Source organism: Calypte anna, chromosome Z (assembly GCF_003957555.1).
Source record: "Calypte anna isolate BGI_N300 chromosome Z, bCalAnn1_v1.p, whole genome shotgun sequence".
NCBI lineage: Eukaryota > Metazoa > Chordata > Aves > Apodiformes > Trochilidae > Calypte > Calypte anna.
The window spans coordinates 69,847,030-69,859,951 of NC_044274.1; the positions used below are offsets into that span (position 1 = coordinate 69,847,030).

Here is a 12,922-nt window from a genome sequence, read left to right on the forward strand (position 1 = left end):
CTCATTTCGCTGTCACCTCACACTTCAAAGGCATTTATTGCTAAGTTTTAGTTTTTAGTAAGCCTCCTAGACTCCCATAAGGATTAAACAGACCCAAAGACCACCTCCCACTCAGATCAGGCTGCTGGCCAAAGACCCAACCACTCAGTTCTGCAGAACAAAGGGACAGCAACTTAACATTACCAACACCCTGGTTTCACACTGTGAGCAGTGTGAAATCTGAAGAAAGAGTGAGTGCTTTACCAAAAGCTCTGTGAGGCTCAAGCTACAGACAGTCCTTTGCTGAAAGTGGTATTAGATGGCTACACTTCACTTTTGCTTTTTCAGAATAAATACCTATGCCAACAGAAACTCTGTTGCTTAACATTATTTTGAAGTCTTGTCCAGTCTCAAAAGTTTATTCCTATCCTTCAGATTGCAACAATGGGTTGTATCACCTGTTTGGTGAGCTTCTTCATTCAAGCCCACCAACAGAATCAAACTGGACTATATTTTTAAATTTTACTTCGTTAAACATGAACATTGAAAACCTAACTATAACTCAAAAGCTGTTCCTGTTGATTCTATTAGTGACAATACATCTCAAACTAACAGAAAGTGGGTCCACGATTCCAATACTGGACCTGTCATATTTTTTTCATTCTACTCATCTGAAACATATTTCCTGGGAATGTTTCAAGATCCGAATCTATCACGTATTTTTCTTTAGGTCAATTCACACAGTTAAGCCTTTGTCCCTGTTAGCTACAAAAATGGGGTGTGAAAAAGCAAAGCTTACAGCACCAGTAGCACTGAGATACTATACTGCAATGAAACTGGTGGAATCATGCAAGGTGTTCTCAGACATCCCAAACACATGCTGTAGGTACTAGCTGGTGTACATAAATCTCTCCCTAGTAACAGTAAATGCAATTTAATAAACTAATGAATAACTTAAAAGGTATTAAGCATAGTAGGACAGTGTACGACCTGCCTACAGCTTTGATTTTCTGCATTCATTGACAGTTTGTTTTCCCTTAGGGTAGGTTAGGTACATATTAAACATTTAGTTAAGCTCTTCCATTTATAAGTGCTTCATATATGCCAAAGCTGTACACAAATTCAAGAAAAAAAGAACACTAACATAAAACCAGCTAGTATTAGTTAAAAAAAATCACTGCCTTTTGCAAAGTGTTACATCTTGTTAAATGATGATTTTTAACAATCTCGTTAAAAATGCTACTGCATATAAATTTCCATTCCTGTTTTATGAGTGCACAAAATGTCTGAAAAATTGTCATTCTACTTTGTTTTGCAATCCTTCTATACTTGTAATCCAGTTAAGCAAATAAATTTTGTTGTTAAACAAATAAAGCTGTAAAGTTAAATGCTTTGCTCCTCCTTACTATAGCTGTTTCATTATACAGAAACCCTATTTCTGAAGCCAAGAGAAATTAGTTGTTACTAGACAGCCAAGTTAACACAGATTAGTGGCAAAAGATTTCAAGATTAACAGTATAAGTAGATTTTTGTCTTCTTCCAAAAGATCATAAGTCTTTAGTATAGCTAAGTACCTTTGAAGAGGCACCAAAACCAAATAGCCCTTTCAACTGAACTTTCAGAAAAAAAAGTTAATTTTCATTTCAAAAGGGATCTTGAAATTACTAGGTACACATATATCCCTCTCCCACTGCCCTGTAAGATACATTCAGTAATTTAAAATAAATTTCCATACTTTATAATTTCATATATATTATATATTTGATATATAATATATATTTATATGTACATTACATAGATACATACACTCTCAGTCAGCAGGATTAAACTATTTTGTTTTAAAATGTTTGATTGGTGTCCCTAATCTACTTGTATTACTTTGTGAATTCAATGGAATTTATCTGTTGCCTGAAAAGAAAAAATTTAAAAGATCCAAATGGAATCCGTGGATCAATATTAGCACCAATACAGATGGCTGTTACTTAAAAATGACTGCAGGGACTGAAATAATATAATTTTTATAACTCTCCTCTTACTGTACAAGCATTTCTGCAACCTATTTAGGCAGCAACACTTGTCAGGTCCATAGATCTATTCCTGTGAAATTTAAATTTTATACAACTTTCCTTACTGTAATATACAGTATCTCTTTTGTCCTGTTGGATTATTTCATTTTTCAAGGAGAAAAGTGATCAACAGCTATCCAACAGAAATTATTTTTAAATCCCCTCTTTCTCCTTCCATTGTATGGCTCAGTTTTAAGATTTAATAGATAGGCAGCCACAAACACTATAACCAGTACCCTTTTAACAGTTAAGTCACTGACTGTTGATGCTTAAAACACAAAGTTTTGAGGTTGGCTTGGTGTTTATGGAAACAAGATACCCAGAGGTCTTATCTTTTCAGCATGCTCACTATTACCTGCCACACAATAACAGTCTGACCCAAAACTATAATTCCACTTGTTACCTACCATTTGGCTAACGAAAATAACAAACCCAGTCGCAATTTTGAACATTTTAAGAATATTCACCCTGAGAACACAGAGGAAGTGTTTAAAAAAAAAAATTCTGATATGTTTTCTCTTCATATGTAGTTTTCTTCTGTTCTCTTCATCTCCTCTTGGGTACCTGGGTTTGTAGCTAGTATTTGACCTCACTTGCTTTGTCAGTTGACTTGTTCATGCCACAGTTAGGTACTGGTGATAGAAAAGCCCAAAAAGGCTCGTAGAAAAGAGGCAAGCAGCAATCCACCAGGTGAGGAAAGACAGGAGTCCCCGGAAGAGGAGAGGAGTGAAAATATTCTTTAGGCTTCCCAAAGCCATTGTTATTTGTACTACAGTTACATTCACCTTTCCATCAGCAGGTGGAGACTCGGCATAGACTGAACTGGGAAGAAGACTGTTATCTACTGGAGTGTCAGAATTCAGTTCTGGGTAGACACCCCAAGAATAATTACCTGTAAAAAAGAAATTATTAAAAGGTTTTTGTGGAACTAAACTTAAGTTCTGTTATTTCTACCATTCTACAGATAATACATATTTTTAACACACACACACAAAAAAAAAAGCTTTTGTAGCAGCAAATACTAATTGTTCATACACATGGCTTTCTGATCATGCTACTAAGGTAGGATTCATCTTGGTGTTTGAAATGGTAAGATCCACATCTGACACAGCTACCTTAGGACCCCTCTCAGTGCTGAGTATGATTCATCTGACCAAATGCAGATGTCTACTGAATGGGACTAATCACAGCCTGATAAACACTATCTTCTTCAAATAAAAGGTTAGGACTGAAAAACTGGAAAAAACTTTGAGATGCTCATAAGGTTAAATCAAGAAGGCTTTATTCAACTCACTTTAAAATACTTTCAAAAGGCCAAGTATTTGAGCAGAATAATTTATTATATTACATAGTTTCTCAGAAATAAATGAAACAAATTAGCATATACTTTGAAGATGTCAAAAGCAGAGGCAGAGGAGGACAGCTTAAAAGCCACATATTAGTGAATTTTAAATCACAGTCTTCAATATATTTCTGTATTGTAGATACCCACACATTTTAATTCTCTTCAGTACACCAAAAATGTAAAAGCTCCGTGTAGAGCAAAACACATTTTTGTTGATCCAATTTTGCCTACCTAGTGTTTTCAGGAGCAGAGTTGTGTGAAGGAGCATTACCAATGGTGCAACATACTGCAGTGCAATTACACACAGATAATAGAATACTCGAGCCACCTGGGAAAACAGAAGAGAGTAATTCATGAGTTCTGGGTGATCACAGTAAACCTTTATGAAGATATCCAGGAAAAACATGGAATTTATTAAAAAAACAATACTTCTGCATTAAAAGAAGCCATAGAAGTTTTCTAGCACTTCTTGACATGTGACATTGTCTTCCAAAGATCTAATGAAGAAATCTCTATAATGAACTCTAGTTTCAGAACATTTACAAACCTGAGAGGAAGCATTGAAAAGAAATAATTAGAGGCATCACTTCTGGTAAAATAAACAGAATCAATTTTACTTTTGCAAACTGCATGTCTAATATTATTACAGTACCCCAGAATCAAGGCTAAATATATGTTTAATTTTTAAAATCCCCATTGGTTCACAAACTAAATCCCATTTCAGAAATAAAGAGGTATTCACAGCCCAAGGCCTCATGAAAAGCAAATGAAAGTTTGATTAATACTGCAATCCCTTTTCAAAAGCAAGATATTTTTAAGATGTCCAACTATGAAGCATCAGTATTTTAAATACAATGACAAGATGAGTTTCTTTATTAGTTGATAAAAACCAAGTCTTTATTTCAGGCACCCAATATCGTTCAGATTTATCCCTCCCCCTGCTCCCAGTCTGCTTACTCAGTCTTTCTCAAGACTGGTATATCATAATTTTTATATAAGCTATTGATCTAAAAGAATAGATCATATAAAGAAGGCAACAACTCATAAAATCAGTAGCAAGAAAACAATGAAATTAAGCTAACCGGATTTTAGAAAAGGACAGAATACAGGATGACAAAAAAAAAGGTGGAGGCAGACATGATGTTTTTAGAAATACCTCTAAAACTTCAAAGAGCTTCATGATGATTAAGCATCAAAACACAAATGTGAGAAGAAAAAGTAGTAAGGCACTGACATAAGAAAACACATGAGACAAAAAATACTTTAAAACAATTGACAGAGTACGATAAAAAAGTATAAATTAAAAAGAAAGACCACTGTAGGGTGTCAGCAGACATTACAGAGGGTGATTAAGAAGACATGGCTAGAAGACAAGACTTAGAAGCCATGGCTTTCTTGAAAAGAAGATATGGAGAAACTGGGTTAACTGGATATGGAAAAAATGGATTATGGATACACCACAAGCAGAGAACACTGTTTTTTTAAGATGGCATGAAAACTCCTAAAACTAAAATTATGTATTCACAGCAATCAGTATAGATCTATCTTAAATGGCTGCTGTTACCTGTACTTCCTGACATTTTTTCTGGAGAAACTTGCTAGCCACTTTTTAAGTAACTACTGCACAGTTTACTTATGACCTTCAGATACTCAGTGAAGCCAAGGACAGGATTACAAGAGATACAGACAGTCCTAAGAGGAATCTTTGTCTTGTGGTATAGTTCAATATTGCTTCTGGAAAATGCCTCAGCTGAGTAGGATCATCAGGCAACACTAGAAACAGAAATTTATTTTGCAGGCAACATGCAAAACCATTCTGCACCTAAGCTATGAATTTCTACCTCCTCATTCTGTTGATGGTATCCTTGTATAAGTTTCCTTTTTTAAAAACTGTAAACCAAAGAAACCTTTCTTCTGCCACAGTAACATGATGGGCACAGTCTGTAACCAGGATAGCACACTTGGGAATGGTCTGACAGAATCAAGCATGACTCTTCAGGGTATGGAGAACAGGTCTTAAAAGCAGAGGCTGAAGGAGCTGGGGCTGTTCATCCTAGAGAAGAGAAGGATGACGGGAGACCTTATTGCCCTACACAGCCACCTAGAAGGAGGCTGTAGTGAGGCAGGTGTTGGCCTCTTCTAGAACCCCAGTGACCAGAGGAAATAGGTTCAAGCTGTGTGAGTTGAGGTTCAGATTGAATATCAGGAAAAATTTCTTCATCAGAAGAGTGGTGAAGCATTGGAACAGGTTGCCCAGGGAGGTGCTGGAGCTGCTGTACCTGAGGGTATTCAAAAACCAGGTAGATGTGGCATTTCAGAAGATCATTTAGTGGTTAAGCTGGTGTAGGACTGATGGTTAGACTCAATGATCCTGAAGGTCCTTTCCAACCACAGTTCTATGATTCATTTTATCCCCAAATATCCCAAACTGATCTTTGGGATTTTACCCCAACTTAAGAGTTGTAGTTAGGATTAGGTAGCAGTATTTTACCCCTCCACCTAAATTCAACTTCCTCCTTTTCTCGTGTTGTAGCTACGGATCACTGCTCAGCCTGTGCACTCCCCAAGATCTATTGACACTGAACATGATCTTCTCACCTTTCTACATATTTGTAAACAACAGTTCATAAAGGCATCTTTTGTAACAACTTCTGAACAACTTAAGGCAAGCCATCTGTATAACACAGATGACATCTCTGCACAGTTTCATTTGCAGAATTTCTCTGTAATGGTGCTATTTTTACAGGAGATGGTTTAGCAACCTTCATTCAGATTTCAGCTCTGGCACTACAGAACACGTAACAAACAGGGGGGAAAAAATCATTTGTACTGAGCATGCCAAATACATAAATTCAGTGCCACCATACATACCATTTTCTGTAAATCAACCATACTTATTCTCCCAGCTTCTTTTTTCATCTGATCCACACTCTTCTGGGCTAAATTGAGATAGGCTTGTAGATGGTGACGCATCATTGCCAACCGTAAAGCACACAGCAGGATTATAATCCACAACCTCATGGTATCAAATGTATCTTCAGACATTCTGTGAATTAAAAAAAAAAACAAACAAAAGGGTAATGCTTTTTTACAAAGGTCAGTTCCTGGTACTTGAATCATACTGGCGATAATAAGGCACAATTTAGAGTTATGAAGTTCAAGTGCAAGTAATAATCATTTGTGCTTTTTGCAGCTACTTCTTAAGTAGCCCTTTTGTAGCATCAGATCCAAATTAGTACCCATACAAAAGAACAGCTCTTAAACGCTTAAGTTCTGAGAAATGAAGTCAGAACACTGAAAAAAAAAGCTCACTCAGATAATTACAAGTTTTGAGACACACAGTTCTGGGTAGGAAATGTGTACTTGAGTTGTCTTAGGTACCCTGCCATAGCACAACCCTCACTTTAACATGAACTAACGTAAAAAATGGAAGCACAAGATATACATATTTGCAATATTTAATGTACTAGTTCAGTGATCACAGAATCACCTTAGGTGAGCATCATCAACCTGGAAAACAACAGAAGATCAGGCAATCATATCTGGTTTAAGTCTATTTGAATACTACTCTTTTAACTAGACCAACAGAGATGATGATGACAACAACCTATGCTATTTATGCAATACTTCAGATACCACTCTTCCTGAAAATTCTTTCCTTTGCTATGTTTTAAATATTTTATCTATTCTATATGCATTCTAAGCATAGATCTTAAGACACATTGCTTATGTCAGTCCTGATGCCAATGTATCTCAGCTGTCTTCAGTGACACCAAGGTTCCAAAAGGTGGTGGCAAAGGTGGTGGCAAAGGTGGTATTCCACCTCTTGCCAGAAAAACACAGCACTGTAAAGATGCCCAAACATAGCAGCTTTTATGGAAACTGCCACCTAACCATTCAACGATAGTTCCTGTTCTTCCAAAGGAACAAAAACCCTCCAGAACTCATCTGCAACCTCCACAATACCTTTGACAGCAGATGCTATAAAATTTTGAGCCTTTCACATTTCTGTGACTTTCCCAGGGCACTACTAAGACTTACGGTTTTGCTCTCAACACCTCAGAAATAATTTTTAAAGGGATTCTTACAAAGGGACACTCTCTTTGCCCAGAGGTGGGTTCATAATGTAGTCCTTAGTGATTGGTTTTACCCACAGTAGAACCATAAATAAAGGTGCCAAGAAGTTTATATGTAGCAACGTTCTGAAAGAAGAAAAGAAAAAGGGGGAAGTTATTAAATACAAAAAATTACCATGCTGTTGGAACTGGGGGTACAGATTCAAAAGGAGAAATTCAAATTTAAAAGAGTTGGGTGAGGGTGAGAAACTTACTTCCCTATTTTATGACTTACATTTCAACAAAACAGTAATATTATAAACTATGAAATCACACTGGTTGTGGATTAAAAAAAGGTGCTTTTAGAATATCTGAAAACTTGATTTATTCCAAATAATCTAACCAAAGGAGCTACCTGCATTACACCACACTATATGAAAAGACAGCTGTTAAAAATTTCTACATGATGGCATAACATCAAGCTGCACTAGTCACCACAGTTTTAATCTAGGTAGTCAGCATCTCAGATGAATAATTATTTGAAATACACTGCTATATTACTTTTTCTTTCTTTATTAAAAATATATTCATGTTAGTTTCAATGAGCTATACAGACAAGGGGAAACAGATCTCAGGGGTCAGATTTCCCAGTTTAATGAAGATTTTTATTTATAAACCTTGACTATATGAAACTTGGTACTTATATTCAATTAAAGATACTCAAGAGAGAGAAAAAAAGCTCTAACAGCTATTCCATTTTTAAAGCAGGGTAGGAAACTGCACAGTTAATGTAATAGTAGGACTATCTTGTAATCTATGAGTACAAAACAGACAGCAGAACTCAAAAAGAGGAGATAGATTTCTGGAGTTTTTCCAGAATTTAATATCCTATTTAATTTCTGAACCAAACATCCCATTCTTTTTTCATTACTGAAAAGAAAACAGTTCAAGACTTTGGTGTTAACAATCCGGTGGCTCTGCTAGTTTAAGACTGACTCAGTAACAGAATCAGCCTGTCTATACTTCCATCTCCAACCTGAGTGCTTCTACACTAGAGAAAATTTGAAGTAATTGAAAGTTATTCTAGAGAACACAAGACCTTACTGATTTCAAACTCTCAAACTTCCTAAAAGCATTAAAATGTTTGCATGTTTCAGAAGATGTCATCACATACATCTAAATCATTGGCTTCAGACAAAGAAATAATCACTGATTCCATGTTGCTAGGAAACACCATAGCACCAAAGAACAGTCCAAAGCATTTCAATGACTTTGGAAAGCATTTTACCTGAGCTTCTACTTTATTTAAGACATCCTACTGAGTTAATGGACTAGAATGTTCCAAGGGTTACCAAGAATCCCTTTAATGTTGAGTACAGGGAGAAAGGCTGAAAGACTCATGAAGAAAGACTTGAAGAATGAGGGTTGATTAATTGATTAAGAAAACTCAAAAAAGGATATTGCTGCTAAAGAAAAACTAGCAAAACCAAAAGAGATACCAAATTATTTGGTGGGTTCTTTGGGGTGGGACTTTTGTTTAGGGGTTTTTGGGTTTTTTTGGTTTTTGGTTGGTTGGTTGGTTGGTTGGGGTTTTTTTCTGGTTAGTTGGTTTTGGGAAGGGGCCTGGGGACTGGATTTTGCTGTGGTTTTGGGTTTGTTTTGTTTATTTTCCAAACATATATTCTGTACTTGACTGCAGAGAAAGGCAATGCTCTCCTGCACCCAAACTGAAAAGGTTAAAACCTTTGCATCATTGGCAGGCCAGCCTCACTCAGTCACTCCTTTCAGTCACTGTCACACAACTGTAAACAGTCACTAATGATCTGCTCATTGTTAAAAACACATCACCAAGAGTAAATACTGATCTCTTCAGACCAACCAGAAAATACCACTTGACAATGACTGTGTTTGTAATTGCATTATCTGACTACCTTTATATCTGACCAAGTTTAAATCCGTTTAACATATTTATTTTATTCTAGTTGAACAGTAAAAGTACTGGTAGATTTTAAAAATAATGTGCTTGGTGTTGCACAGTTATCTTCAACAATTCCAATATTCTCTAAACATCGTATTAGAGAAGATTTTTTTTCATAACACCACACTAGTGGATATTAATTAGCCTTTTAGTTATTGATTAATTAACTTCTGTTTCACAGATTTTATATTTCTGCCTAAGATCTTTTGCCTACATATCAAGGAAGACGTTGGAAAATTAAGAGGATACTTACAGAAAAGGCACAAGAAAATTTAAAATATTGAGTAACATATAAAACAAAAAAAACCCCAAGCAGTTTAATTTATTCAGCTAAAAAGAACAGACTGGGAAGTGACTAAGCCACAGTCTACACATAGGTAGAACCTAAAGAGCAGATAAAACAAGTCAACAGATTGCAGCTGCACTTGGATACATTCAACTACAAGGAGTGCAACTATAACATGGAGTACTTGGTTATAAATATACCAAGAGTGAAAGACACATTCTAAATAGTAGTTTTGAAAATTGGCTTTTTTCAGGGAAGGGGGAAAAAAATACAGTTTGAACATTCATAATATCCGTATCAGAAAAGATAATGGTTCCCTCAGGAAAGTGACCAGACAAAATGATCACAATGGCCTACACTGCAGAATCTGTAATTAACATGTATTAAGACATCAAAGGTCAAGGTCTATGAAAGACATTTGGAGTTTTTCCCTCAACAAGAGAATGCTGAAGAGAAATCACTAAATTGGACAAAATATCTTAGTACCAAACTCAAGAACAGTTGAAAATGAAAATATTCCTTTAAACTGGAATTAGCATTTGACCCTTATTAAATATTCTGGGTCTCTTTTGACTCTTACCATAAATTTATTCAAGGCATGACTCTCACCTGGAGGTGAGGTGATAAAAAAAAAATAAAAATAAGAGCCCATGGTTGCACCTCTACTTCCTGAAAGTTATCTTAGCTTCCAAGAAGGTAAAACGGGGGAAAGGAAGCAGCTTGTAAGCAGAAACATTCACGGTGGAGCTCTTGAAGGAAGAAAGGAAAGCTCCTTTAATTGGGACTCTAATTACAAGGCAAAGATTGTAAAAGACTGGCAGAGCACAGGTTGAGCAGAAAGAGGCAGGTGGCAAGTCTGATCAAGATACAAAAAGCAGGCAGCAACAGAAGTCTTAGTCACTACCTCCTTGTTGGAACAGTTTGCTTTGTTGACTTTCAAACATTACAGAATTAAGACTGAGTAGCATATACCTATGTGCATATATTTTCTCTTACTGTGTTATTTTTTCTGTTGCTAAATTCAGAGCATCCAGATGCATTTGAGCCAGTCGCAAGCCAGGGAATGTCAAAAAAGCACCAATAAGTGAACACAGAACAGCCAGGAACAATTTGAAGGTTAGTTTAGACACAGGACCCCTAAAAGAAAAGAAAGGAAATAAGCATTTTCTTGGGGAGGAAGTTGGGGGTGGGTGGGCTATCAGAGACTACTTTCAACTCAACAGTATCTAACATTTAATAAAAGAAGTAGACAGTATTCTATAGTTGTACTCTGGAATACCAGTATTATTACAAATCAATAAGAAGTTTTAAAAAAACACGTCACCCATTTATCTCATAGAAAAACAGAACACCTAAGCTATTGGCTAGAAGATGTTAAATTTGTTAGTAGAGAAGAACAAAAAATGAGTTTTTATAATTTGTGTTAACTAAAATACAACAGAAATAGATAACAGAATCAATGTAATTATGTTTTTAAGAGAGGAACAGATGCATCATAAGACAAAATCGGTGTGACACTTCTCACATTCTACCTTTATCCATTTTCACAGATTTATCTAAAACATACAGGTCGCCAATTAACATGTCGCTTTCCAGTGAATAATTTTCATGAACTATGCAGTATATTTTAAAATTGCAGAATAAAATATCTAGGATCAACTGAACTATAGAATTTTAAAGCTCTGGATTACAGAGAAAAACCCCAAATAATATGCAACTAACATATTCAAGAGGAAACAAAAACAAATCTAGTGATTCACATGAATTTGATCCTTAACCCAAGACATACAACTACCAAGAGACACCACCATCAACTCCATTGCTGCTGTAAACAGCCAAAGCACTGCACAAATTCAAAATAAACAAACAACATGAAAATTAATACAGAAGTTAGTAAACCTGTAATAGCTAAGGAAAAGCAGAATGAAGGCTAAGGAGCACATGGGCTTCAGTTAAATACTTCCCATGAGTTCACAGATGACAAACTGATCTCATTTGAGGAAAATTCTGTTACTCAAAACTAGAGATTCCAAAGCTTCTGAATGATACTTGAGGACTTCCAAGCAAGATATTCAAAGCTGCACTCCCACAGCAATGACATAGCCCAGAAATTAATTTTAGAGCATGTGTGCTCAGGAAAGAATTGTAGTAAAAATTATTTTACAACATAAAAAGGCTGTCTACGACAGAGATTGTACATTTATACAATGTCACAAGCTATGAGCTGTTTCTTTGCCAGTCTATACAAAACTTGGATGTCCTGTAGCAAGCAGATGTTTTTGCATAATAGGAAAAGACTGCTACAGCCTAAAAACAGGACTGAAAGACAAAATTTACTCCTACTTCATCAAGAGCTCCATAATGCAGCTTTTGCAACACATCCTTTTGGATACCACGGACTGGCAAAAAAATAACTATCATCTGTTTTAAGCAATTCATGCAAAGCTGAAGGTAATTACCATAAAAAAAAAAACAATTTTATAGCTTTGAACTGTAATTTTAGCTACAACCAAAATGTCAGTGCAGAAACTATCTCCAAATAAAAAAGAGCCCTAAAAAAAACCACTAAAACCACACACACAGCCAAAACCCCTGAGAAAGAAAAAATGCAACTTTATTTACTTGTGAGTACTGCCAAAAGATTTTCATTAACCTACCTCTTCACATTATTACAGAGATATAAAGACAAATGCTTGTTAAGAAAGTCAAAGTGGTTCAGTTACAAATGCACACATAAAACAGACAAATGTATTTCCAAAACTTACTGGGATTCCAAACCCTGCTTTTCAAGAAACTGCATAGCACTTTCTGAGAAATTCGAGAATCCTGCAAAGATACATGAAATATATTCATATTAATAAAGTTCAAAACCAGAATCCCTTTTGGAAAAAAAAATAAGATAATAGGTGATTTTGGAATGTCTAGCATAGCTCTTTCATGTGCTAATTTGTATGCCATAATGCAATAAAACTTGGTTATTAAAATATATGACTTTTGTACACTTCAGGAACATGAATAAAATTAAATTTATTTTTTAGAAACATCCATTGTTTTTTTTTTTAAACAAACAAGCTTCACTTTACTATAAAATGCAAAACAGATTAAATGTAAAACAGGAAGGCAAATACAATTAACACAAACAACGTAGCCAAACATTACACTTTTTAAAAGAAAACAGGGAAAATATATAGGATAACCTTCAGAATCTGCATT

At 35.5% G+C, this 12,922-nt stretch overlaps 1 protein-coding gene across 2 annotated transcripts in view; it reads right to left on the reverse strand.

Moving 5' to 3' along the window:
• Positions 1–2,014: 2,014 nt before the first annotated feature.
• Positions 2,015–12,922, reverse strand: part of TMEM161B (transmembrane protein 161B) — a 40,150-nt gene continuing 29,242 nt past the window's right edge. For both annotated transcript variants that reach the window (XM_030467273.1, XM_030467272.1), the window contains exons 7-12: positions 12,475–12,535; positions 10,706–10,846; positions 7,479–7,592; positions 6,262–6,436; positions 3,622–3,718; positions 2,015–2,937 (exon numbers count right to left, since the gene is read on the reverse strand). In XM_030467273.1, the coding sequence (XP_030323133.1) occupies positions 2,660–2,937; positions 3,622–3,718; positions 6,262–6,436; positions 7,479–7,592; positions 10,706–10,846; positions 12,475–12,535 (866 nt within the window). In that variant the 3' untranslated portion in view covers positions 2,015–2,659. The remainder of the gene's footprint in view (positions 2,938–3,621; positions 3,719–6,261; positions 6,437–7,478; positions 7,593–10,705; positions 10,847–12,474; positions 12,536–12,922) is intronic.